The 26480-nt window shown below is 44.2% G+C and overlaps 1 protein-coding gene across 1 annotated transcript; it reads left to right on the top strand.

Annotated features, from left to right (window-relative positions):
* The first annotated feature begins 258 nt into the window (after positions 1 to 258).
* IFIH1 (interferon induced with helicase C domain 1) lies at positions 259 to 26202 on the top strand. The gene is made up of 16 exons (XM_053408325.1): positions 259 to 766; positions 2800 to 2956; positions 3982 to 4125; positions 5042 to 5125; positions 8331 to 8554; positions 9734 to 9944; positions 10596 to 10813; positions 12558 to 12674; positions 14788 to 14911; positions 15026 to 15256; positions 16499 to 16755; positions 18955 to 19104; positions 21172 to 21333; positions 23963 to 24153; positions 24813 to 24906; positions 25013 to 26202. The coding sequence occupies exons 1-16, from the start codon at positions 323 to 325 to the stop codon at positions 25196 to 25198; spliced, it is 2994 nt and encodes a 997-aa protein (XP_053264300.1). The 5' UTR covers positions 259 to 322; the 3' UTR covers positions 25199 to 26202.
* The last annotated feature ends 278 nt before the right edge of the window (positions 26203 to 26480 follow it).

Genomic DNA, 26480 nt, shown 5'->3' with positions numbered 1-26480 from the left:
AAGCGAAACTCGCCTGCAGGAAAAAGCCGACCAGCGTTTGGAAACCGATCACCAGGCGAGAATAGAAACCGAAAGTACCATGTCCTATAAGAAGCGGCCGGCGGAGTCGCCTAGCCCAGTGGCAAACGAAGCAGTTGGTAAGAACGGAGTAGTGCTGCGGCCTCCAGGAAAAGACAAAACTTCCAAGAGCAACGGGAGAGATTGCTTGGCTTTAGCTTTGTCTTTTTGACAAAGCAAAAAGACAGAGCAGCGCACGATCGCCCTTCCCCACGTGCAAACGGGGCGGTCCTCCTGGCCGAGCGAAGAGACCCTGGACGGCAGAATGGAAGCGGCGGCCCCCTCCCGCGACGAGGCCATCCTGTACCTGATCTGCTGCTTCAGAGGGCGGATCAAGAGCAACATACGCGTGGCCCCCGTGCTGGACCAGATGCCCTCTTTGCCCCACGAGGAGAAGGACGTCATCCGAGCCGTGGCGGAGCGCCGCGGGGACGTGGAAGCGGCCGAGCAGCTCCTGGGCGCCCTGGAGAAGGACCGCCGCCCGCCCGGCCTGTGCCAGGAATTCTACGAGGCGCTGTCGAGGGGCGGCTTCAGCGCCGCCGACTACGTGGACCCCAGCATGAGCGAGCTGCCCTCGCCTTCCCTCGAGGCCATGGACGACACGGGCAAGTTCCTGGTGAACTTGTTCTCCAGGACTCTCGTGGAGAAGCTGAGAGCCACGCAGGTAGCCGATAAGTGCCTGCTTTTTACCTTCGAGGACGTGGAGCGGGTAGGTAACGCTGCCTGAAACAATTCGTCCGTGATCCACCCCCCTCCTACTCAAGAGAGAGAGAGAGGTATTTGGGTACATATCATAGGATCACAGAATTGTAGAGCTGGAAGGGACCACAGGGGTCATCTAGTCCAACCCCCTGCAGTGCAGGAATCTTTTGCCCAAAGTGGGGCTCAAACCCTGAGATCAAGAGTCTCACATTCTATATCGACTGAGTTCTCTCTCTCATCCATTCACATGTCTAGGGTAAGTTTAGAGGGCTCATCCCCACATTAAGATCAGGTTAAAGGTAAAGGGACCCCTGACCATTAGGTCCAGTCGTGGACGACTCTGGGGTTGTGGCGCTCATCTCGCTTTATTGGCCGAGGAAGCCGGTGTACAGCTTCAGGCTCATGTGGCCAGCATGACTAAGCCGCTTCTGGCTAACCAGAGCAGCGCACGGAAACGGCGTTTACCTTCCCGCCGGAGCGGTACCTATTTATCTACTTGCACTTTGACGTGCTTTTGAACTGCTAGGTTGGCAGGAGCAGGGACCGAGCAACAGGAGCGTACCCCGTTGTGGGGATTTGAACCACCAACCTTCTGATTGGCAAGTCCTAGGCTCTGTGGTTTAACCCACAGCGCCACCCATGTCGCTTTAAACATTAATTGTCAAGGGGGGATTTATTCGTTCGTGGTGGTGGGGTTTTTGTACTTGCTTTTATTGTGCGTTTTGTACTTTCATCTTGTATTTTTATGTTGTGAACCACCCTGAGATTTACAGGTTGAAGGGCGGTATAATTAATAAACTAACAAACAAACAAACCATTCTGCGGAATTGACTGGCTAGAGGCTTTCCTTGGACTGCACCACTCGAAGCTGGTGGCGGCAGGGTGGAATTGCAGGTTTTATTGCTACCTAGCATTGCTGCGTTGTTTTTCCATACAGTCGTACCTTGGAAGTCAAACGGAATTTGTTCTGGAAGTCCATTTGACTTCCGAAACTTTCGGAAACCAAAGCTTGGCTTCTGATTGGCTGCAGGAAGTTCCTGCAGCCAATCAGAAGCCCCATCAGATGGTCAGGTTCCAAAGGACGTTTGCAAACCGGAACAGTCACTTCCCGGTTAGCGGTGTTCAGGAACCAAAACATTTGACTCTCAAGGTATTCAAGAGCCAAGGTACGACTGTATTTGGGAAATAGGCATTCCGCAGACAAATATTCAGGGCAGTCTGTCTTCTGACAAGTTATTTTTCTACATGGAAGGATTCTTCCCCACCTGCACTGAACATTCTGTCCCCATCGTAGTCCTGGAATAGTACAGCACAGGAAAAGCTTTACATTTTGATTCACACTCAGAAACACTCCATTTCTCACAGGTAGCTTGAATAATGGGTGTGACAAGTTCCTTTCTCAGAAGAAACTGTGAATGTGAAATGCATCGTTACTGGTCCAGGTTGTGCTGTTGCCCACGGAAATTGCATTTTTGAAAATACAGGACTTATGAGCCCCTTTCTCACTAATGGTTATACCAGCCCGGGGTCTTCCATATGATATGGACTACAATTCCCACCAGCCCCAGGCACCGTGGCCATTCTTGCCAGAGTTGATGGGAACCGTAGTACATAGGAGCAAGAGAGGACCAGACTATGGAAGGCTGGCTTGCACACACCAAGCTTCCCATGGAAATACTTTTAATCCAGTATTTTCTCTGCAGAGCAATAAAGGAACCTGTTTTATAGGTACAGTTGCACCTTGATTCTTGAACACCTTGGTACTCGGACATTTTGGCTCCTGAATGCCGCAAACCTGAAAGTGAGTGTTCAGTTTGCGAATGTTTTTCGGAAGCTGAACGTCCAACGCGGCTTTAGCTTGAGTGCAGGAAGCTCCTGCAGCCAATTGAAGCTGCACCTTGGTTTGCGAATGGTTTCGGGAGTTGAACGCACTTCCGGAATGGATTAACTTTGACAACTAAGGTATGACTGTACTATGATACATCTTACAGAAGTACCAATGTAAGTATTCCTTCCCTCCTCCCTTTTCTTTTAACCCAGATCAGAGCCGAAAATGCAGCAACAGGGAATGCAGCAGCAGTGAGGGTGCTGCTGAGCAGAGTAGTGCAGAAGAAAGAGTGGCTGTCGCCATTTCTGCAGGCCCTGCGTGACTCTGGGCATGAAGATGCCGCAGATATCCTAAGTGGACATAAAGAGGGTAAGAAAAATGATCTTATAGTTTTGAAAAGGTATAGTTCTTAGCCTGCCCGTTGTACATGAAGGGTCTGCAGTTGCTCTGGGGAAACAGAAACACAGGGCTTGCCCACACTTAACCTTTCCCCTGCACTTTCCGGACTCGGTCTGCACTTGAAAGCTCTGTGTCCAAGCCCCCATTTCTTTCTCTCTCTTTTTGTTCCAGAGTTTTCCCTGTGAAAACCCACTCCTTAAAGCTCAATTGGAGCAAATGGGAATCCACAGAAAACTCAAATTGGCACTTGCTCCGATTGAGCACCAAAGAGCAGGTTTTTGCGTGGAAAGCTCTCGCGCAAAAAAGGAGAGCATTTGGACACAGAGCTTTAAAGTGTTGACTTCTGCCTGGAAAGAGCGGGGCAGGTGGTGTGAATAAGCACATGCTGGGAACTGCATATGTGTAAATTTTGACATGAAAGCTGCAGTCCAATGTACGTACACATCACCTGTTAAAAATTGTTGAACTCAGTGAAACTTACTTCTGAGGAGATGTGCACAGGAATGTGCTGAAAGCAACAGTATAAAGCACGCTTATACAATTTTAAGCAGTCATGGAATCCTGGGAACAACTGCCAAAGATGGTAGACCAAGACATGACTTTACCTGATTTTTGGCATGACAGATCCAAACTCAAAAATTACACCATCCATTTAAACATCACAGTATGTATTGGTTTCTAAAAATGCCGGGCAGCACCAGGCACTTCCCACCAGTGCTTAATAAAACTCATTAAATACATTAAAAAAGCAAACAAACATTCCTACTCTCCCTCCTGCAGCACCTTGGTCTGAATTCACCTTGGGGAAAACGATAGAAGATCTGGGCGCAGCTCTTCCAATACCTTGCTTCCAATTTGAGTTTAAAACGTGACATTGGTCTACCTTATGGTTTATCTCCCTGCCTTGTTGTGTCCCCACGTTGTCTGTTTTGCTCTCCTGCGTATGAGGGCTGATCTCCGATGTTGCTAAATAACATTTTGTTTCGTGTGAACAGAGCAAGTAGTCAACGGGATGCCTGCAGGTGAGACTATGGGCACTGAGGAACCTCAGGTACCTGAGAATCCAAAGCAGTTGGGGAGCAGCTTCACCCATGAGAATGCCTCAGAAGAATCGTGTGGAGGGAGTTCTGCAGTTTCGGGTAACCTGTCAGCTCTGCTTTTTAAAACAGCTTATTTATTTACGTGGTTGCAGCATGGGAGCTGCCCTGTAGTGGAGCTCCCAAAGCACATTAAAACATATTGGGTGGAATTGTGGTCCTCAAGCTGCAAAAGGTTCCCCATCTATCCTTAAAAAATGGTGGTGCTAGGAGCTTTTTGCTCATGTCCAGACTCCTTAATACTCCCCCCCTCCCAGTGGGTCCACCCACACTGCAACACAGGAGAGAATTAATAGATCTCACCTTAGCATGCCCAGGTTTTCACTCCATCTTTATAGCAACTATGCTCTGTCTGGTTCAGGAGTCAAAACCTATCAGGATGGCGACGTTTGTTTTCAGACTTGCTCTCTTGCACTCTTTTTGTAAGCGCATCATTGACCAGTAGGTGGCATCCTTAGCAATTCGTTGTTAGGAAAGTGTGGTTGCTTTACTGCACAATTTGATGCATGTTTACTCAGAGGCAAGCCCTGCAGTGGCAAATAATGCTTACCCCCTAGTAAAATGTGCTTAGGATTGCAGTCTTAGCCAAATATTTTCTTGCATTACTGGCTTATGTATTCTGAGCAGGTCTCATTGTGACCTGTGTTTAATTCTAGATATGGCATTCAAGGTTGTGTCCCAAGTATTAAGCAAGAATTTCAGTGCTGGTAAATCTAATCAGACAAGGACAATATAAGCATTTTGAGCACATGGAAAGGTTCAGGTTTGCTTCAGCTGATGCATCTAAGATAGCCTGAGCTGTGTGGACAGCACATTCCTCTCTCTAGGTGCTTTGCTGAAAATGAGATTAGAGGGAGACTGTTGTGGTCTATCAAAATGCAAAGCACATTAACCTATGATAGAAGTAACTGCATATCACAAAATATTTACACCCTCATTTCTGAATTGTGTCTGCCAGATTCTGACGTCAGTTTGCTGGATGCAAGCATCAATGATGTGAGCGAGAGTGTCGCGCGGTGCAGCCTCGCCAACGGTGATTCAGGTCTGACTTTCTCCACAGAACATGTGAAACATTTACACTATCTGTTGAGGGATGATATTCTTGAATAGACTGTTCCAGGATATTTAGGATAGATTTAAAACTACTTAATTTTATTTAATGGTGACTATTGAGTCTTTTATATGTTATATGCATCTAATATGTCTGGAATACCAATGTTTTATGGATCCCCCCTCCTTTTTCCTTTCTCTTTTATGATTTTACTGTCTAAATTATGCCGACAAAGGCTGGATGAGTGAGCATTTAAGCCACATCATTGTAGGCTGTCGAGGTAGAAACCGTGGCATTCTTCTCTCTAGTGTTGTGAGCAAAATCTATCAAAATGAATATGTGAGATCAGAACTGCTTGAGGATCAGAGAGAAAGAGAGTGTGGATTCTGTTTCTCCTTCCTGCCCCAAAATTTGCTGCTTGATGGAATGGAGGATTTTCCCTCCTTCCCCTGTTGTTCAGGAAACAAGAGGTCCAAGACCAGACGACCATCTTCCTCTTAGCACTGTTTTGTACCAAAAGGGAAGGGCAGCACCCAGCCATTGGCCCAGAGCCCAGTAGCTGATGGCAGCTTGTTTGCTCGTCCCAGTAAGGAGCCCATCGCAAGTGCCAGCTGCCCTGCGGGTTGCATTTGAAAGGCACTCGTAACCTAGAGGATGTTTATAGCAGGCTTGGAGGAAAGCTGTAATTTGGGCAGCAGGGTGCGCGTGTTCTTCCCTCCCAACTCAAGACGTAAAATTGTAAATATTTGTGTGCGACATCCAAAGCCTTGGAGACAGACAGGATGCAAATATCAATTTAAGGAAGGGCAATTTGTAATTCTTTGTAATTCAGCACAGCTCTTAGGATCCTTCAGTTTCTTGGACGAATTAATGTTATTAATACTTAGTAGTTCTGTTTGTATTGGGCCCACCCAATTTTTTTTGGATAAATTAATATCCCTCCCTTCCTCCCAGGATGCTAGACTAGATGGGCCATGGGCCCATCTTAGGTCCTTATGGTTAGAAAGTTGGAAATAAGACCCGGGAGGTCAGACTTCAAATCCCCACACGGTCATGAAGGTCCCTGGGTGACGAGTCACTCGCTCTCAACCTAACCTACCTCACAAGGTTGTTGTGCGGATAAAATGGGGAGGTGAATAGCCATTGTCAGGTGCTGTTGCAGTTGCTCGAGAGTAACCAGGCAGGACTCCTGTGTTTTACAGGCTTTATTTTGGTGCAAAACTGTTTACAGTGAAGGGTCCCAAAGCTCATGTCTGGCTCAGTCGCTAGCAGAATCCGGGAGTGGTCTTTTTTTGTACCTCCCCCAGCATAAAAGTTTCGTTACCCCTGACCGTTTCCGCCCCTCTCTGCGCCTCAGACTACTGCGCAGGATGGGCGATGGCAAGGGCGTGCTTCCCTCCTCTCCGGCTTGCTCAGGCGCGGTGTTAAGGCTCTCACTAGCATCCTCTGGTCCTTGCACCTCTTCTCCCCTGGAGGTGGGGCTTTCCTCTCGCCAGAAGAGGAACCGCTTCGCAAGATTTTCGGAGACTCCCTGTAACCCAACTGCCCTTCTATTTCTCGCCTCTGAGCCAATGGCAGTTCCCTGACAGCCATGTATGCTGAGCTCCTTTGAGAAAAAGGTGGCATATAAATAATATTATCTCCCCTCCACCCTGTATCTAATGATCAGAGACTGAATCAGGAGAGCTAGAGGGAAATGAACTAGGTGAAAATAACCCTCCTCTTCCTTGAGGCTTGCTTCGCCCACTGTCCCCACCCTAGGCTTTTTCTCTGCAGAGAGTGGTAGTTGTACAATGCTTCCTTAGATGCTAATTTCCCATTGCTCTCTTCTTCCACTTGGAGAGATTTCCATTAGCAGATCTTATCCAAGCCTCACTTGAGTTCTATTAGTTTAGTTGGGCTTTCGGGAGAATTGCCCATAGAAAAAGATGCGACGCTTCCTTTATACTGCTTACAAATATAACTTTATAGCGTTTTCTGTATGATTTGGCCACTAATTATGATATGATCAGAAAGAAGGTATCTTTTCCAAATATCATCAGATACTCTTTGAATTTTTTTCCTACCCTTTCAGTCTGTGTTTCCTTTGGCTCCATCCACTTAGCACAGGGGCCGGCAAAGTTTTTGTGGCTTGGGCCAGTTCACAGTCCCGCAGATGCCGCGATGGGCCAGAGTGTGCGCACACGCATGCGCAAACGCTATTTCCGGTGTGGAGGAGGCGTGCGCAGCTTCCCATTGACTGCAGGAGCTTCCTGCAGCCAATGGGAAGCTGCCCAGCGTCACAGAAGGCGGTCCTCACTCTGCCCCATGCCGGTTTAGCGCAGCGCACGGGAGCTGACTGAGCAAGCGGTGGGGGTCCATGGGCCGGTTAAATGACCCTCATTTAGGTTGCCGACCTCTGGTTTAGCATATCGTAAAATTTTGGCAGTAGGCTTTTTGTGCTTTTCAATCCATATAGTGTCTTTTAAAATGCAGTTGTCTCTGTTTATTTGACCTCTCCCCCATAGCTCTCCAGAGTAAAACATATTATATGGTGAAACAGAAAACAATCCTGGCCCCTGAATATTATCATACGGATATAATTCTAGTCAGTAACAGGCCACATTCTTTTGACAAGATCATAAAACATCAAGCAGTCCTAAATTCAGTTGCTTTTACTATTGTTACTCGTTAAATTGTATACCACTGAATGCAAAGATAGTTCACTAATCATTAAAAAATAATTGAATAACATGATTAGAATACAGAATAATTTAAAAGAGACCGTAATTAAAATGCACAATAGAACCACTTCATTAAAATGTTGAAATATGAACAACCATGATTAATATTTGAATTGCTCCTGCTCACCTGCCAACAATTACCCTCATGTGGTTGGCTGGGCTTGTTCTGGATATGACCCTTGAGCTGAAAAAGGTTCCCACCTATGGTGTACAGGATTGGAGCCTTAAATTGTGCATCCCAAGAATGAATTGACACCAGCTGTGATGCCCAAAGGAAACTCTAGTAGCCCATCAGCCACATATTGTGGCCTGACAGGTGTATGCACAAACATTTCTGCTGTTGTGGGGAGAAGGCAGGAGTTATCATTGGTCAAAAAACATGGGCGTCTCTGGCTTACACCTAAATCTGCATGGCGGAAATGATAGAGGAGTAGTAGAATGCTTTTCTATTTCTTGGTCTCTCTTACCTGCAGATGATGTTGAGGATGAAGAGACAAGAGTTTCACCAGAGCCAGAGCTGACTCTCAGAGACTACCAGATGGAGGTCGCCAAACCAGCCCTGGAAGGGAAGAATATTATCCTTTGCCTCCCTACAGGCAGTGGCAAGACCCGAGTGGCCGTCTACATTGCCAAAAACCACTTGGATAAGAGAACGGAAGCCGGAGAGCCTGCAAAAGTTATCGTGCTTGTCAACAAGGTACGCTGTCCAGAGGTTCTCAAACTGGGTCCCATGAACTACTAGTGGTCTGTGATGCTAGGAGGTCCTCAAAAAGCTTGCAAAACCCTTGAGAATATCTGTACCTGCCCCTGTGCTCGATGTACTTTTTTCTGACAGTTAAGATCAAGATTGTCTTTGAACCAGGCTAATAAGACCCTAGTCCAGGGTTTCCCAATCTTCGGTCTCCAGCGGTTTTGGACTACAACTCCCATCATCCCTAGCTAACAGGACCAGTGGTCAGAGATGATGAGAGTTGTAGTCCAAAAACAGCTGGAGACCAAAGTTTCGGAAACCCTGCCCTAGTCTTAAGGCCAATGATTTTCTTAAAAATGATGTTGATGTGGCCTCTCCTTAAAGCAATACCAGAAAGTTGTAATATTGTGCCTGCTCTTGGGTCTATAGAGCAAAAACAAACGCTTATTAAGCGGTACACCAAGGTGCCCAACAAAACTTCAAGCAGTCCAACGAGGTGGGGAGACAATTTTGAGAACCGCTATGCTATCTGCTTATGTGAGTCATGCAAGCACAAAACTGTAGGATGGCAGGCATTTGGTTCCAAAATAACGAAATCCTTCATTCTGAGTGGAAGCACAGTTCATATTCCTGCCTTGCAGGGGGTTGGACTAGATCAGGGGTCAGCAACCCTTTTCAGCTGTGGGCCAGTCCACTGTCCCTCAGACCTTGTGGGGGGCCGGACTATATTTTTTGGGGGAAATGAACGAATTCCTATGCCCCACAAATAACCCAGAGAATCATTTTAAATAAAAGCACACCTTCTACCCATGTAAAAACACCAGGCAGGCCCCACAAAAAACTCAGAGATGCATTTTAAATAAAAGGACACATTCTACTCATGTAAAAACATGCTGATTCCCGGACCGTCCACGGGCTGGATTTAGAAGGCGATTGGGCCGGATCTGGCCCCCAGGCCTTAGGTTGCCTACACATGGACTAGATGATCTTCAGAATCCCTTCCAACTCTACAATTCTATGATTCATGTTAGTGGGGTAAACTTGCATAACCTTTGGCCAAAACTCCTTAGCATGCTTTGGATGCTATTGTGTAGTTTGCAAATGCGCAAAGAGCTTAAACAAAGGTCATTATTACAGTAGGGGCTTAGTTGTATCCCCAACTTTTGGCTGGAAACCTTTTCCTAGGTGCCATTGGTGGAGCAGCATTTCCGGAAAGAATTTCACCCCTTCCTGAAGCATCGGTATCGCGTCATTGGGCTGAGCGGTGCCTCTCAGCTGAAAATTTCCTTCCCTGCAGTTGTCAGAGATTACGATGTCATTATCTGCACAGCTCAGATCCTTGAGAATGCATTGCAAAATGCAGACCAGGACGAAGAAGAGGGAGTTCAGTTAAAAGGTATTTATTGTGGATAACTGTCTTCCTGTTCATGGTTCTGAGGCCCTAAACACATTTTGTTTGTGTACCTTTAGAAACATGCTTAAAACAGACACTTAGATTTTGGAAGAAAAGAAGCCGCTAGGTCTCAAATTGGAACATGCTGCTTATGGAGTACTTTAATAATCATCAATAACAATTTTATTATTTATACCCAGCCGCTCTAGGAGGCATCTAACACATAAAAACATAATAAAAGGTCAAACATTAAAAACTTCCCACCTCAGAACTGCCTTCAGATGTCTTATAAAAGTTGTGTAGTTCTTCATCTCCCTTCCACAGGGAGGGCACCACTGCAAAGAAGGCCCTTTGCCTGGTTTCCTATAGCTTCACTTCTCCACTTTTTTCAAAAGAACTTCTGAGTAGACATGGTTAGGATTGTGCACTGTGCATTATGTCTCTCAGGGCCAAACTATGCAGACTGCCAATCTGGACTGGGTTTATTGCAAGCAACCAGTTGTGTGTGTGTGTGTGTGTGTGTGTGTGTGTGTGTGTGTGTGTTCCGATGGAAATGGGTGCCCTAATCCCAAACAAAAGTTGTAATCCTTCCTGGGACTTTATGGTGAATGGCTGGTAAGACACCTTATTAAACAAATAAATGTTTTCCCTCAGAGTTCTCCCTGATCATCATTGATGAATGCCATCACACTCAGAAGGAAGCGGTGTATAACGGTATCATGCGCCAATACTTAAAAGAGAAGAGGGACAATGAGAAGCGAAGGAAAGAGGGCGAGCAGTGTTCTCCACAAGCTCAGGTTCTGGGACTGACAGCTTCACCTGGCGTCGGAGGTGCGAAAAATGCGGCAAAGGCTGAACAGCATATTTTGAAAGTAAGTCACCGTAGACTTGGAAGGTCAAGTCTGGATCCAAACCAATGGGGGGGGGGAGTGGGGCAGATTGATGCAGAAAAATTCAATCTCATCTTTTATGTCACAAAAATGAGTCAAATAATATTTTTTTGGGCTTGATGAATGGCATAACTAATCAGTATTATAATAGCAATCAAAAGAACCATTAAAGTTAGAAGATAATAAGAATATAATGACATCGGTTTTAAAAAGGTGTTTGTTATCATTCTGCCCCACCTACGGGGCACTTTGATACAAAGCGTAAATTGTATGAGAATGGTGATTATTTGCAAAAATTTAATGAAAAAACCATTTTTAATTGTGAGAGATCATAATCAGCCTTACAATTTGTTACTTAAAATCTAAATTACGTATCAAAACTAACAGTGTTTCACACACATCATAGACTTTATGGCAGGTTTTCTTAACAAAACATCAAAACTTATGTTAATCTTTCCTCAAACACCTATCCATTAAAAAAAAAACTTTGGAAAAACTTAAGAAGTATAAGAACTCACATTAGGTAGTCAAAAAATAGTAATTTAAACAAAATGCTTATAAAAAATAAGATAATTACTTAACATTTAGCTTCTATTGCACATTATATCCACTTAAGTCCATAGAAAAAGTATAAAGAGATGATGTTTGCCCATTGGGAAATTTGGTCTTGGCAACGGCAAAACAACATCCTCGAAATCAATGCTTGCCTTATCTTCTACATTGGGGAAGACAAACATACAAGATCCTGGTTTTTTCCTGAGATATGACACGTGATAATCAGTCATACTATATTTAGAAATGACCTTGGCCACATAGTAAAGAACAGTTTTCTTCTTTTCAAATTTAATGAGTTTAGAGATTTCATGCAAATTTGTATATTGGGGCACTATTGTACACTAGCGGGGCACTTTTATATGTATCAATGTGCCCTGTGTCTTAGTGTATCAAAGTGCCCCAACGGACATTGTCAAAAAAATTTAACAATTATTAATAAAAACCATTGAACTTATTTAAAAATCATGGGTAATCCTGATTACTGAGTGGAATAACTTACTTTTGGTATTTTTAAATCTTAACTAAACGACGTAAAACAGTGTTGGAACACTTTTACATTTCGCATAATTTTTTAGTTGGCCCAACTAAAAACATACCTACTCTCGTCAAACACCAACAGCTAACTGGCGGGCGGCGCGATTGCAAGTGTTGTACTCACACATGTAAAGACGCATTTTAGTGATGTCGTGACACGAATAACATTTCTCGATATCTAAATATTGTTGGTGTATCAATGTGCCCCGCTTCCCCCTATATTGTTGAATTAGGATTTGACTGCTTTCTTTAATTTATTGTTGGTTGGTGTTGTTGTTTTTTAAAAAAATCAATCAATAACAACAACATTAATTTGCCTATTTGCAAAAGCGGAGATGGGAGGATTTGGAAAAGGCCAACTGGGAATGAGAAAACCAGAGGATGAGGAAGCCAGAAATCAAAGCCACAACCATAAATCTAGATTTTTCATTGGGCAAAACATTGTTACTGAAGCCAAAAAAACCACTATGCACATATTTATTCATGGCTGGGCACCCTTATTAATCATTTGAGGTAGTGAAAGCTTAATTAGAAAATATATGTTAAAATTGATTTCATGGGGAGAAATGTTACATCTTTAGGCAGCATTACTCACAAAATGCATGTGCCATGTCTGTTATAACCTTCCTGCTTCCAGATCTGTGCCAATCTCGATGCAGATGGAATTATGACAGTTCAAGAACATGCCCTACAGCTGAAGGATCAGGTGAAAGAACCCTCCAAGAAGTTTGAGATTGCAGACAACAAGAGAAAGGTACGGATTTTTGTTGTGGCTTTTTCTCGTTGAATTTATTTCTTTCTTTTCTGCTTTTGCCTCTTCATAATAAATCTGGTGCTTCAGAAGCAAGCCCACCTTGAAGCAAGGTGCTTCATGGGCTATGGGATTCAACTTCGGGTCTATCCAAGTCTGCTTCTTTCTCTCCCCCCTCCACCCCACCCCAAACGGAACCATCTACGTATAACTTGTTTCCTTTTGGGTCAGAATTGAATTGGGTGGAATTTGCAAAGTCGCCCCCTCAGAGGGCATGAATCCTGCCACATTTCAGAAGGATAGCCATAGTGGTTTTCCCACAAGGACAGGCATTACGGTTTTAGAGTGGGTAAGAAAGACATTCCCCCTCAGTCAAACAGCAACCACAACAAAGCAAGACAAAATAAGTGAACCTATGTTTCTGTGGGCCACAAAATAACAAGCAGGAGTATGTATCCATGGGCCACCGAAAACCATCTAGGGGACTTTCTGTGACCTGCAGTTTGTGTCCTTGCGTTATCATGGAAGCAAGATTTCATTTCAGTTTGAGGTTTCCATCTGTTTTGATATGCACACTATCAAAGAGAGAAGCAGGGGCGCCTTATCCATAGAGGCTAGTGGCACGGGGCACCAAGTTCTAGAAGGCGCCAGGGAAGAGGTGGAGGCTGGCATCAGCTCGCTGCCCTTGCCCGCCTCCGCTATGCCGCGTCAAATAATAATAATAATAATTTATTATTTATACCCCGCCCATCTGGCTGAGTTTCCCCAGCCACTCTGGGCGGCTCCCAATTAAATGTTAAAAACAGCACAGCATTAAATATTAAAAACTTCCCTTCAGATGTCTTTTAAAGATAGGATAGCTGCTTATTTCCTTCACACCTGAAGGGAGGGTGTTCCGCAGGGCGTGCGCCACTACCGAGAAGGCCCTCTGCCTGGTTCCCTGTAACCTCACTTCTCGCAATGAGGGAACCACCAGAAGGCCCGAGGCGCTGGATCTCAGTGTCCGGGCTGAACGATGGGGGGTGGAGACGTTCCTTCAGGCATACTGGGCTGAGGCCGTTTAGGGCTTTAAAGGTCAGCACCAACACTGTGAATTGTGCTCGGAAACGTACTGGGAGCCAATGCAGATCTCGCAGTATGTCGAAGCAGCGCCGCACCCAGAGCCTCTGCGCATGAAGCGACCCCTGAGCTGGGAGGAGCCACATCCAGCCTCCGCCTCTTCTCCCCCCAAGGAGCCACCCTCCAGCTGCTGCCCGCCTCCTCCAGTCCCTCTGGCAGCACCGTCTTCCCTAGAAGACTCTGGGAAATGGGGGACGGAGGCGGAGGGAGCTTTGCACCACAGTGCCGGATATGCTTAAGACAGCCCTGGAGAGAAGTGTTTGTATATGAAAGGCTTCCTTTTTCAAAAAGCTTGGGAGAGCTTTCCACACTGCAATCTGCCTTCTTCTCTTTCCGTGCACCCAGCACCCAGGAAATACAAAACACCTTATTGTCAATTTTGCTTCCTCCCTACAACAGGCCCTAAGTTTTATGTAGAAGGGCTTAAGGAACAGCCAACCTGCTCCTTCTTCACTCCCTTTGTTGGACTCCCAATTCACAGCAGTCCTGGCTAGCATATCCTTTGGTAGGGGATGATGGGACTTGTAACCAAAAAAATATCTGGAGGAAATCATGCTGGCTGCCCATGTTCTCGCTTCTAAATGGGGAAGGAATTAAACTTCAGATAATGACTTTATGACCCTGGTTTTAACATTTTCCTGGAAGAAGCTAATTGGAGATGGGAGCCAGGCACCTCAACTCCACACCACCATAAATGGATCTGCCAGCCCTGTTGCCTGCCACTGGCGACGCTTTCTCTGCACCTCTGTTGTATCCAGGCTGGCAACCTGGGGGCCATTTTCATGAGCTGCATAGGTATAACCATTAGTTGCTTGATAATTGGCTTGCTGTGAAGTAATTGGGCCATTTTGTTCATGTCTAGGGGAGTATGTACTTGTTTATATAAATATTCTCTCTCGCTGATGTAAAACTGAAGGAATTCGTATCCCTTGTTGATGTTGGCAGAGAGTATCCCTTCCCTCATTAATGAGTGAGTGCCCATGTTTTTCATTTTTAGGATCCGTTCAGAGAGAAACTCATAAACATAATGACAGGGATCCAGACCTATTGTCAATTCAACCCAAGGGCTGAGTATGGATCTCAGACCTATGAACAGTGGGTGATTCAAGAGGAGAAGAAAGGTAACCATGTTTTTAAATGTTTTGTAATGTTTTGCCATGTCGGTTGTCCAACACTCTCCCAGACACCTGTCTGTTGGTTTGGTAAAATTTGTTTCCCCCGCCCCTCCTGCCTAGCTGCCAAAGAAGAACATCGCAAGCAGCGGGTCTGTGCAGAGCATTTGAAGAAATACAACGACGCCTTGATAATTAATGACACCATCCGAATGATTGATGCATATAATCATCTCAAAAGCTTCTACAAGGAAGAAAAGAGTAAGAAGAAGGCAGTGAATGAACACAATGAGGATCAGCCAGGAGCATCAAAACCAGATGAAACTGATGCATTTCTTATAGATTTGTTTTATGGTAAGCATGAGACCCTTGGCAAATTGCCATATATTCTTCCACTAACCTCTGTGCAAATGCAAATAAGAACCAAAATCCGACCATTGCTTATAGTTAGGTTACCCTACTCAGAAAATAGTAGCTTGAACATAGTGGCTGACAGGGACACAGTGATGACATCAGAAGTTTACATCTGTGGGACTCCTTTTCTTTAGCATCCTAGGTTATTGCGGGCTGCCTTTCACTTCCAGCAGAGATGGGAAGCCAAATGTTGCTTGATTTACTGATCCCATTGCCCTCGCCCAGCATCGCCAGTGGATGAAGGGAGTTCTCTGGAGCAGGAGCAGGTGTGGGTGCTTACATGACCTCCCATAACAGGAGTTGCTACGGTTTACCAGAAGAGAGAGGGGAAGGGGTGAACTCAGAATGGTGCAAATGCATGGACTGCAGTGCTGGATCGGTTCCACCAGAGCATTAGAACTGCACCAACCTTGCCACTGTCTCTCCCTCCCAGTAAGCCACAGGGACTTCAGGGCCTGGAAGTCCCATACGGGTTGATGCCTGCCCCACTGACCACTGCCTTTCTGGAAGGCCATAGATTTCCCACCCATGGCTTACATAGTAAGGGGAATATCGGTTAAAGCACATCCTTGCCACCTTTCCCCCTTAATTGTGATGCACAAACACATACACAGCCTTTTTTATTAAAGCTTAATTGTTCCTTAATTAGCAGTTTGCAGCTAATTGGTGTGATGGAGAAGCAGATTGATCAAGCAATAAAATGGCAGGACCAGATTCAGAAATTAGCATCTGACTGGTCTTGCCCATCAGCGTTTCTTTCTTTTTTCCATTGTTTGCTAATGAAATCTTTCAAGTTTCACTCAGTATCATTTATTGCTTATTTGGTGAATTGTATCCCACCTTTCTACCCAATGGTGCTCAAGGTGGTGATGAAGCTTTTATTAAGTATGATGGCCTTACTTACTTTTATTTTTGCACAGACTAAATATCTGTACAGTACTAGCATTTCTGAGATGCAACAAAGCCATCGTGATCCTATATTGAACGTTGGTATTTGCTATAGGCTATAAATCACATATACCCAACAAGTTACCCTCCAGAGGTTGTTGGACCCCCAACTCTGGTCATCCCCAGCCAACATGGCCAATGGTCTGGGCAGATGGGAGTTGTAGTCCAATAACATCTGGGGAGTGACAAGTTAGGTTCAGTGTTTTATTCATTTATGCCTGTTCGTTTTTATAGCGAAAGAGAAGGAGCTGAAGCAGTTAGCCAGTGAAGCAAAATACGAAAATGAAAAGCTGACCAAGCTGCGTAGAACATTAATGGAAGAATTCACAAAGACATCTGAGCCCAGAGGAATCATTTTCACAAAGACTCGGCAAAGTGCTGTTGCTCTCCATCAGTGGATTGAAGAGGACCCAAAATTTGAGGACGTTAAAGTGAAATCTCACTATCTTATTGGTGCCGGGCACAATAGTGAGTTTAAGCCCATGACTCAGGTAAAGAATGAAGGTTAAATATGATATCATATTTTTCTTTACCACGCAGTTGGGAGGGAACAGATTCTCTGATAGGTGGAGTAGGAATCCTTGCCTGTTCTTATCCTGACTATTTGATTTGGTGAGTACTTGAATAAACCCCAAGGAATAAGTGGTAATAAATCCAAAAAGTGATATTCTTGGAGAAAGTCATTTAAGATTAGCATCTTACCCGCTTCATTTTTCTCCTATAATCTGGTGTCACTACAAAAATAGAGAGGGCAGTTCCTACAAGGATATGCTGAGCCTTTTGTTTATCATGTTCCTTCTGCCACAAACAAACCCAAAATCCAATTTTTGTTTCCTCACTTTGTGCTTTTTCTATTTAAAAAGCAAGGGCAGCCAGAGCAGCAAAGACAAGGAGTGTGACGTAACACGAGGGTTCGGAGAAGGCTGCCTCGTGGCCTACAAAGTCCCCTCCTATGGACACCTGATAGTCTGCCGCACTGTTCAGCCATGTCCCAAGCTGGGATCTCAAGCTCCTCAGGCCCAGAAGCTAAAGTAGCACTCCCAGTAAAGAAGTGAGAAGATGCCAGGCAGTGCGACACTAGCACATCTTGTGCTAGGACCTCTAGCTGTGCAAATAGCACCCTTGACGAAGAAGTGCAAGGATGCCAGGAGAGGAGAAAATGCAGGAGGCATGCAGTTCTTGCCCACCAAAGTCTACTCTAAGCCTTCGGGGAGTGATGGGCAATAAGAAGAATGCAGCAAGACTTGGGGAAGGGTCCTTTGGCTCTGACTCCTCCCTCTCGCCTATTATTGATGGGGAAAAGTGGCATTCACAGCTTTTCAGTGAATAAATAGATTCCAATGGAGAACATTCAGGATAGATAGCTAGTTGGAAGAAAGGGCTGGAGATACCACCATGCCGCCTCCTGATTTATCCACTTCCAGCATTTAGTACTGAGGGGCTTGTAGTAGAAGGAAACCCAAAGAAAGGCCATGCAAACCTAGAGATGTTCCTCTAACATCTAAGCTTTTCCAGAAAGAGGAAGATTCTACTTAGCATTTCCAAGCCATCAAGTAGGGTAAAAGGACAGAGGACCGTGTTTAAGAGCAGATCTCATGGGAAATCCACAAGAAGCTGCTTGGAATTTTACTATTACAGTGGTGCCTCGCAAGACGAAATTAATTCGTTCTGCAAGTTTTTTCTTCTTGCGAGTTTTTCGTCTTGCGAAGCACGGTTTCCCATAGGAATGCATTGAAAATCAATCAATGCGTTCCTATGGAAACCGCCTTCAGACCAGGTCCGGGGACAGTCTGTCCCCCGACCTCTTCTGAAGGCTGGGGGGGGGGAGAAGGGCTTTTCTTCCCACCGCCAGCCTTCAGAAGGCTGTTCTGAAGGCTGGCGGTGGGAAGAAAAGCCCTTCTCCCCACCTCCCGCCCCGCAAGCTCCGGGGACAGGAGGGCTTTCCTCCCGACCGCCAGCATTTTAAAAGCCCCCAGGCATTTTAAAAGCCCCCAGGACAGCGGAGGTCTTCTGAAGGCAGGCGGTGGGCGAAAGTCTTTGCTCCCCCCCCCGCCTGGCTTCAAAAGCCGTCTGGGATAGCGGAGAAACGCGCTGCGCTTCTCCGCTATCCCGGGAAGGCAGGCAGGGGGGAGCAAAGACTTTTGCCCCCCGCCGGCCTTCAGAAGAGGTCCTGGACCTCTTCTGAAGGCCGGAGGGGGGCGAAAGGCTTTGCTCCCCACTGCCAGCATTTAAAAGAGGTCCCCGGAGATTTCCCTATGGGCTTTCTTCTTGCGAAGCAAGCCCATAGGGAAATTCGTCTTGCGGAACGACTCAAAAACGGAAAACTCTTTCGTCTTGCGAGTTTTTCGTTTTGCGAGGCGTTCGTCTTGCGAGGCACCACTGTATAGTATCTTTTTGAGGTGGGTTTTGTGTGAAACTGTATTTGTGTCTCCTGTCCATCAAACCCAGTTGAGCTAGACCCCCTACTGTAGAAGAACCAGTATTATCCATTAAAAGCTTTTGAGAAAGTTTATGCCCTGTGTTATGGTTGCTGAAAGTTGGGCTCCTTTGTAAATTGGTTCAGAAGCAATGTTGGATATGTAAGCGAAGAAACCTTATGCGCAACTCGCCAAACCCCCATGACTTGCTCATTAGCTGTCAAATGCATTTTTCCTTCCATTAATAAACATGTTTGCGATGTGTTTCCACAGAACGAACAAAAGGAAGTCATTGAAAAATTTCGTGCTGGAAAAGTCACCCTCCTTATTGCTACTACTGTGGCAGAAGAAGGCCTGGATATCCCAGAATGTAACATAGTTATCCGCTATGGCCTTGTTACCAATGAAATAGCTATGATGCAGGTATGCCACATTTGTATGTTTAGATTTCTTTTCTCCCTGATCGATCTAGAGATTATGTTTTGCGATCCTAAAAGCCATATGATGCTGGAGGGAATAAATTTGATTTTAGGAATCAATTATTAGGGGTATTGCTTGAATCAGTCATTGAAGAATCAGTCAAGAATCGTATGGGACTTGCAAAATAAATAATGTTGTTGTTGTAGAATGCTGCTTTTCAGTGTGCAGTGCAGCTGGCCATGCCATCTTCCAGAACAATCCATTTCATTCTCCCTTCTCTGTTTTAAACATTTTGTCTCTACCCTGCATTTTGTGACCAAGAATTCTCATTCCTAGTCAAGCTGTTTTTGGTAGGGTTCCCTCCTCCCCATTGGAGACTTTTGCCTTCAAGGTGTTTTGTACTTCTGCAAACCTTGGGGATCCCCAAGCATGTGAATATCTCTTTCTTACTTCTTAGTAGCTCCATTTTTTGCTTTAATCCTGTTGGCACTCATACACTCAGTTTGCTGTTAGTAGGAATTATACGGTGAAGGCATATCAGATGGTTCTTCTCTTCCACAATCAGCATGGAAACACAGGGTTGCAGCATCTTGGAAGGCTAATCATTTTATTTTCCTGGCTAGTAACTATTCATTTATTTAAATTTTATAGTATTTCTAAACAGCTTAATATTTCAAAAATTTCTTAAGTGGTATACAGTGTGGAAAAAACCAGTATTATTAAAACAAAATACCACCTAAAATCAATTTTTTAAAAAAGCAACAGTATAAAAACAGGTAAAAGCAAATAATAATAATAATAATAATAATAATAATAATAATAATAATAATTTAATAATAATAATTTATTATTTATACCCCGCCCATCTGTCTGGGTTTAAGAGCAACTCAAACAAAAAATCGTGGGGTTCAAGCACATGAAACAGCCCAGTCTTACTGGTTTTTCTGTTTCATCTCCTGCAGAGAAAACTGCATTCCATTCAGAAAATGCCCATTTTGTGCATATATACAGAACCATTTTACATTAACCATTTTACAGATAAATACATTAGCAGGGTTTTAGGATTACTTGTAATTTTGATATGAATGGACAATAGGTAATTTAAATGATTTCAAAGTTAACAATGGTCATTGATAAATAATGGAACATTGATAAATAATGGAACAAAGGAAGGGACATGGGGAAGTCAATTTGTTTTGTACTATTTTGATTTTGTATTGAAGTTGTTCTTATTTTTGTTTTGTTTTGGGGAAAAGTAATAAATTGTTTTCAGAAAATGCCCATTTTGGGGTTTCTGCCCTATGATATTCTATAGGGCAAGGGTGCCTTGAGTAGAACTTCCCCAGACGATTTATCTTACAGGTCTACACAGGTGCAGGCAGTCTTTGAGGTAACCTGGTCCCAAGTTATTTAGGACTTTATACGCTAACAATAAAGCCTTGAACAAGGCCAGGGAGTGGTGATTGGCAGCCGGCACAGTTCCTTTAGCACAGGTGTAATATGTGCACTTTTATGGGCTTCCTTACAAGCCTTGGCCACAGGGTGTAGTTTGGTCTTTGGATTGCTTCAGAGCAGGAACTGGATAAATGTGGAAGAAGTTCTTTTCTCAGAGTTATTATGCTTCTGAATCCAAGGTTCTAGAGCAGGGGTAGGCAACCTAAGGCCCGGGGGCCAGATGCGGCCCAATCGCCTTCTCAATCCAGCCCGCGAACGGTCCGGGAATCAGCGTGTTTTTACATGAGTAGAATGTGTGCTTTTATTTAACATGCATCTCTGGGTTATTTGTGGGGCATAGGAATTCGTTCATTTCCCCCCAAAAAATATAGTCCGGCCCACCACATGGTCTGAGGGACAGTGGCTGAAAAATGTTTTAGAGGAAGTCCTGTTGGCTTATTACTTGTAGGCTTTTGGTGAGCATCTCGCTAACCTGCTGGAAACGAGATTTGTAGCTTGGTCCAGGATCGCTGCTCACCCCTCGGAAGGCAGGAGACACACCCTGACTCCTGCTTGTATGTACACCTGAACGTGCCCTGTATTTATTTATTTATCTATTTGCCTTGTCTGTTCCAGGCTCGTGGACGAGCTCGAGCGGACGAGAGCACCTATGTGCTTGTGGCGTCGGGGGAATCGGGAGCTGTGGAACGTGAAAGCGTCAACATGTTCCGCGAGACATTGATGCACAAAGCAATCAAACGTGTCCAGGCGATGCACAGAGAAGAGTATAGACGTAAGGTAAATGGCCCGTACCGTAGCTAAGGCTGCAATGGTTCTAAAAAGAGCAGCCACGTTGGTCTTGAACCTGCAAAAGTATGTTGGGAGGGAGCCTCGTGGCTGCCCCTCCTTGCACATCACTGCCACATGCAGATCCTTTGGCAAGGAAGGGCCCCATCCACCCACCCTCCTGCTTTATAAATACAGGTTACAGACTCTGCTAACCCAGAAATAGTACCTCGGGTTAAGAACTTTGCTTCAGGATGAGAACAGAAATCGTGCTCCGGTGGCGCAGCAGCAGCAGGAGGCCCCATTAGCTAAAGTGGTGCTTCAGGTTAAGAACAGTTTCAGCTTAAGAACGGACCTCCAGAACGAATTAAATTCTTAACCCGAGGTACCACTGTACCAGCAACAGGTCGCCTTCTCAAATACAGTGGTACCTCGGGTTACATACGCTTCAGGTTACATACGCTTCAGGTTACATACGCTTCAGGTTACAGACTCCGCTAACCCAGAAATAGTACCTCGGCTTAAGAACTTTGCTTCAGGATGAGAACAGAAATCATGTTCCAGTGGCGCAGCTAAAGTGGTGCTTCAGGTTAAGAACCGTTTCAGGTTAAGAACGGACCTCCAGAACGAATTAAGTTCTTAACCCAAGGTACCACTGCACCAGCAACAGGTTGCCTTCTCAAATACAGTGGTACCTCGGGTTACATACGCTTCAGGTTACATACGCTTCAGGTTACATACGCTTCAGGTTACAGACTCCGCTAACCCAGAAATAGTACCTCGGCTTAAGAACTTTGCTTCAGGATGAGAACAGAAATCATGTTCCAGTGGCGCAGCTAAAGTGGTGCTTCAGGTTAAGAACAGTTTCAGGTTAAGAACGGACCTCCAGAACAAATTAAGTACTTAACCCGAGGTACCACTGTAAAGGAAAGCTCTGGGCTGATGTGTGAGGCCAGTGGATTGGGGTTCTTTGCTCCCCCACTTCCCTAGAACTGACTGCTTCAGCTGGCATCAAATGGATCTGAGAGGATCAGATGGGTAAAAGAGTAAGAGGAGATCCGGAAAGATCTGTGGCCTTGCGCGTGAAGCCACCCAGTTTGCTTCATGGCCCCCGGGTCCTAGTCTGACACTCAAACCCCTCCTTTATACTGGTTCACTTACTTTTACCAACCTATGATATAGGACTGCAACAAGATAAGGCTTTGAATGTGGCGCAGGGCGAATAGTGTGCAAATCCTAAGTGGCGGTGTTACTATCAGTGCGGTGTTTCTCTTTATTTTACTTCAGTGTGGTGGTTCTCTTAATCTTTGGCTGATTGATATTCCATAGGGAATATTGCCTGGCACCTTCATTATACACCTTTAGGCGCCAGGAAAAGATGTTGCTTTTTAACCAGGCCTTTGGCTGATCTGATTTACATCCTATACCCTTTAAAAATGCCTTTTTTTTTTTTGCCGGGGGGGGGGAAACTATTGGGTTGTTTTTATTTAATTATGTATTTTGCGGTTTTATATCTTGAATTTATTCTGTGAACCGCCTTGAGACCCCTGGGTATAGGGTGGTATAATAATAATAATAATAATAATAATAATAATAATAATGCCTTTTAAATGTGTCTGCAGGAAGGGAGAGCTATTGTTTTGCTGTGTTGTTTTACATTTTTACTTGTTTTTATCCTCTGTGAGCTGCCCTGAGATCTTATGATGAAGGGTAGTATATAAATCTGATTTTATTTTCATTTATTATTATTATTTATTAATCTTAGTTTATCTGCCCAATTTACATATAAAGCCTCTGGTGGGTATCTCTCATTTTGGCTCTGCTACAGTGAGAATGCAAAGTTAAATGAGGCTGAGGGAAAGATTCTCATCCCCTGCCTTATACACAGATGGACCAGTTTAGTTTAGCCTTGAGAAAAGCAGATGGAGTGAATGTACCCACATATTTTTGGTTCAAACATTCTTAGTTGTAAAAAAATAGAAGGGTGCATTTTTTTTCCTTTTTTAGTTTAAAATAATTGCATGTTACTAACGGCTTGTAGATTTGATGTTTTGTGATTGCTTGTATTATGTAGTGCTGCTGCTAATTTCTGTTTCAGATGTCATATTGTCTTAAATCTTTTATTTTGTGTTGAAACTCGCTTTGGGATTGCATCCATGGCGAAAAGCAGAGTCTACACATTTTAAAAATAAATAGAAATAAAATAGATCAATGTTAACCTGTAAAGCGGCCTAAGAATATGGAGGGAAAGGGAAGAGTCATTACCTGTTGTGGCAAATTATAAACTAAATAAGATAAATAGTTCAAAGTAAGCCAATATAATATAGGTGGTTGTTTTAGTACTGTGGTTATTTGGTTAACAGGCAGAAAAACAAGAGTGGTTTTTATTATTTATTTAGGGAAGCTTTTAATGTTTGTTGCATTACTGCATTTCAATATTTGGTTGGAAGCTGCCCAGAGTGGCTAGGGAAGCCCAGCCAGATGGGCGGGGTATAAATAACAAATTATTATTATTTATTATTATTAAATGCCTCTTGAATCGGTTTCCTAACATGAAGTGTTCAGGTTCACCTCAGACGTGACTTCTTTTTGGAGGGGGGGGTAGGCTGATGATTTCATATGCACTTTGTTCCTTCATTAGATACGAGACTTTCAGCTGCAAAGCAAGATGGAGGCAAAAATGAAAGAAAAGAAAGAACAGTCAAAGAAATGCAAGGAACAACCATCCTTGATCAAGTTCCTCTGCAAAAACTGTACCAAGCTGACCTGTTCAGGAGAAGACATACAGGTCATTGAAGACATGCATCATGTCAGTGTCAAAACGGAATTTGCGTAAGTGTCCTTCTCAGGCCTCTTGGTAGAGAAGCCTTTGTAATTTATTATTTATACCCCGCCCATCTGGCTGAGTCTCCGCAGCCACTCTGGGCGGCTTCCAATCAAGTGTTAAAAACAGTACAGCATTAAATATTAAAAACTTCCCTGAACAGGGCTGCCTTCAGATGTCTTTTAAAGATAGGATAGCTGCTTATTTCCTTCACATCTGAAGGGAGGGTGTTCCACAGGGTGGGCGCCACTACCGAGAAGGCCCTCTGTCTGGTTCCCTGTAACCTCACTTCTCGCAATGAGGGAACCACCAGAAGGCCCTCGGCGCTGGATCTCAGTGTCCGGGCTGAACGATGGGGGTGGAAACGCTCCTTCAGGTATACTGGATCAAGGCTGTTTAGGTTTTTAAAGGTCAGCACCAACACTTTGAATTGTGCTCGGAAACGTACTGGGAGCCAATGTAGGTCTTTCAAGACCGGTGTTATGTGGTCCTGGCGGCCGCTCCCAGTCACCAGTCTTGCTGCCGCATTCTGAATTATTATTTAGGCAGCTGAGAGCAGGAGGGATGTCCAGAAGTGGAAAGGGGTGGAACACACCTTCCCTTGCCTCCCTGACCTTTCACTGCTCTGACCTGTATTATCCTAATTCTTACTTATCTATCATTTTAGGGACCTTTATATTAAAAGAGAAAACAAGACTCTGCAAGCAAAAGCAGCGGATTATCAAACCAATTGGGAAATTATCTGCAAAGATTGTGGACAAGTAAGTGTCTTGTTATGGGCTTGTAAATTTTGGTTGCCTTAATAATCAGTGATTGTTTTACTCAGCTGTCATCTTTTCCTTACGGATTCCTTCATTTATTTCCCAGGTTTGGGGAAATATGATGGTGTTCCGAGGCCTAGACCTGCCTTGCTTGCAAATAAAAAATTTTGTGGTTTTGTTCAGCGACAAGAAAACTTCTGTCAAAAAGCTCTTCAAAAGATGGGGCGAGCTGCCCATCAAGTTTCCAGATTTCAGTTATGCGGATCATTGCATTTCCAGTGATGATGATTAAGAAGGCTTCAGAGAGAGAGAGACTCTAAGGCATGTGGAGATGCTAAGATTGAGCACTCAGGTTCTGAATAGGGAAAAGTTTACCTGAGCATGTTTATGACTTGAGGACCACAGCACCAAGCAACGGCTTGTATGCACGGCAAGAGCTTTCTTTTCGCATCAAATTCTGAGCAGTCAGTTCATGCGTTCAGCTGTGAGTCAGAGTGGGAAGGTGTAGTTGCGTGATGCCCACACTTGTATAAATTAGCTCAACAATGTGGAATTGCCAAGTGCAATCGAAAGCTTCTGGGGAGGGTCATTTTGCTTGGGAGTTTGCATTCGACCCTGCAGTGGCTGTCTAGGGTGGACCAACGTCATCAGACCATGTGGAACCATGTCTCTAATCAGCAAACAGCATTAAATAAAACCCATGTTGCCAATTATTCTATTGCCTAATACACAGCTGATGCGATATTCAAGTTCCTGTGCAATTCATCAATAAAAGCACATTTCCTAAATTGATTTGTGATCAAACTTTAACAAAAGAGGCAAAGTCTGCTGATGTTTTTCTGAATCTAGTGTCTTGTTTATGTTACAAATATATATGTATTTCAGCTACAAAATGTTTTGCACTTTAGTACCGGGCAGCTTGTTGCTCAATGTTCCTGTTAAATAAAAAATAAATAAAAATAGGCCATTGGTGACTTTCTGTTCTGTCTTTTTGAAACTGTTTTTGACTGCAATCCTAATCCCATTAACAGGTAATAAACACCCATTTAACTCACTGGGACTTATTTCTGAGTAGACACCTATAGGATTGCACTTGTTAGTTTATTGACTTAAATCAGGCATGGGGAATCTGGCTATGCTGCTGTTTGCTGAATCTACTACTCCCCTCAGCCCTATAAAGCATGGCCAGTGGCATGGCATGATGGGAGTTGTAGTTCAGAAACAGCTGACTGGTCAGAGGTTCTCCACACCTGCTCTAAATGTAAAAGGTTGTATTATCAGAAGGAAAAAGAGTATGGATTAGGAAGCCTGGGGCACAGGTGAGTGGCATTCTTGGGGAAATTGTATATTTATAACATCTTGGATAAAAGAGACAGTAAAAACAGGTTCTTAATTTTACCATAAAGAAGCAAAGTGAAAGGGCAAGTATCTTAGCACTTGTATGTATGTGGATTGTCTTCACTGTGTGATGCATCTACACTAGCTGTTTAATTTGGAGTGGGCATCATTCATTCCATTAAAAAAAAATAGTTCAGATTTTTATAGAGAATTCAAATTACATTGTCTCTTCTGGT

The sequence above is a fragment of the Podarcis raffonei genome, chromosome 1 (genome assembly GCF_027172205.1).
Source record: "Podarcis raffonei isolate rPodRaf1 chromosome 1, rPodRaf1.pri, whole genome shotgun sequence".
Lineage (NCBI taxonomy): Eukaryota > Metazoa > Chordata > Lepidosauria > Squamata > Lacertidae > Podarcis > Podarcis raffonei.
Note: the sequence above shows the minus strand (reverse complement) of the source record. Positions and strands in the feature narration are given on the sequence as shown.

Bases quoted from the DNA above. Each gene is read 5' to 3' on its own strand.
- IFIH1 (XM_053408325.1), top strand. From the start codon at position 323: ATGGAAGCGGCGGCCCCCTCCCGCGACGAGGCCATCCTGTACCTGATC. The intron at 5,126-8,330 runs GTCTGACTTTCT...TCTTACCTGCAG, and splicing joins CCTCGCCAACGGTGATTCAG to ATGATGTTGAGGATGAAGAG. The intron at 9,945-10,595 runs GTATTTATTGTG...GTTTTCCCTCAG, and splicing joins AGAGGGAGTTCAGTTAAAAG to AGTTCTCCCTGATCATCATT.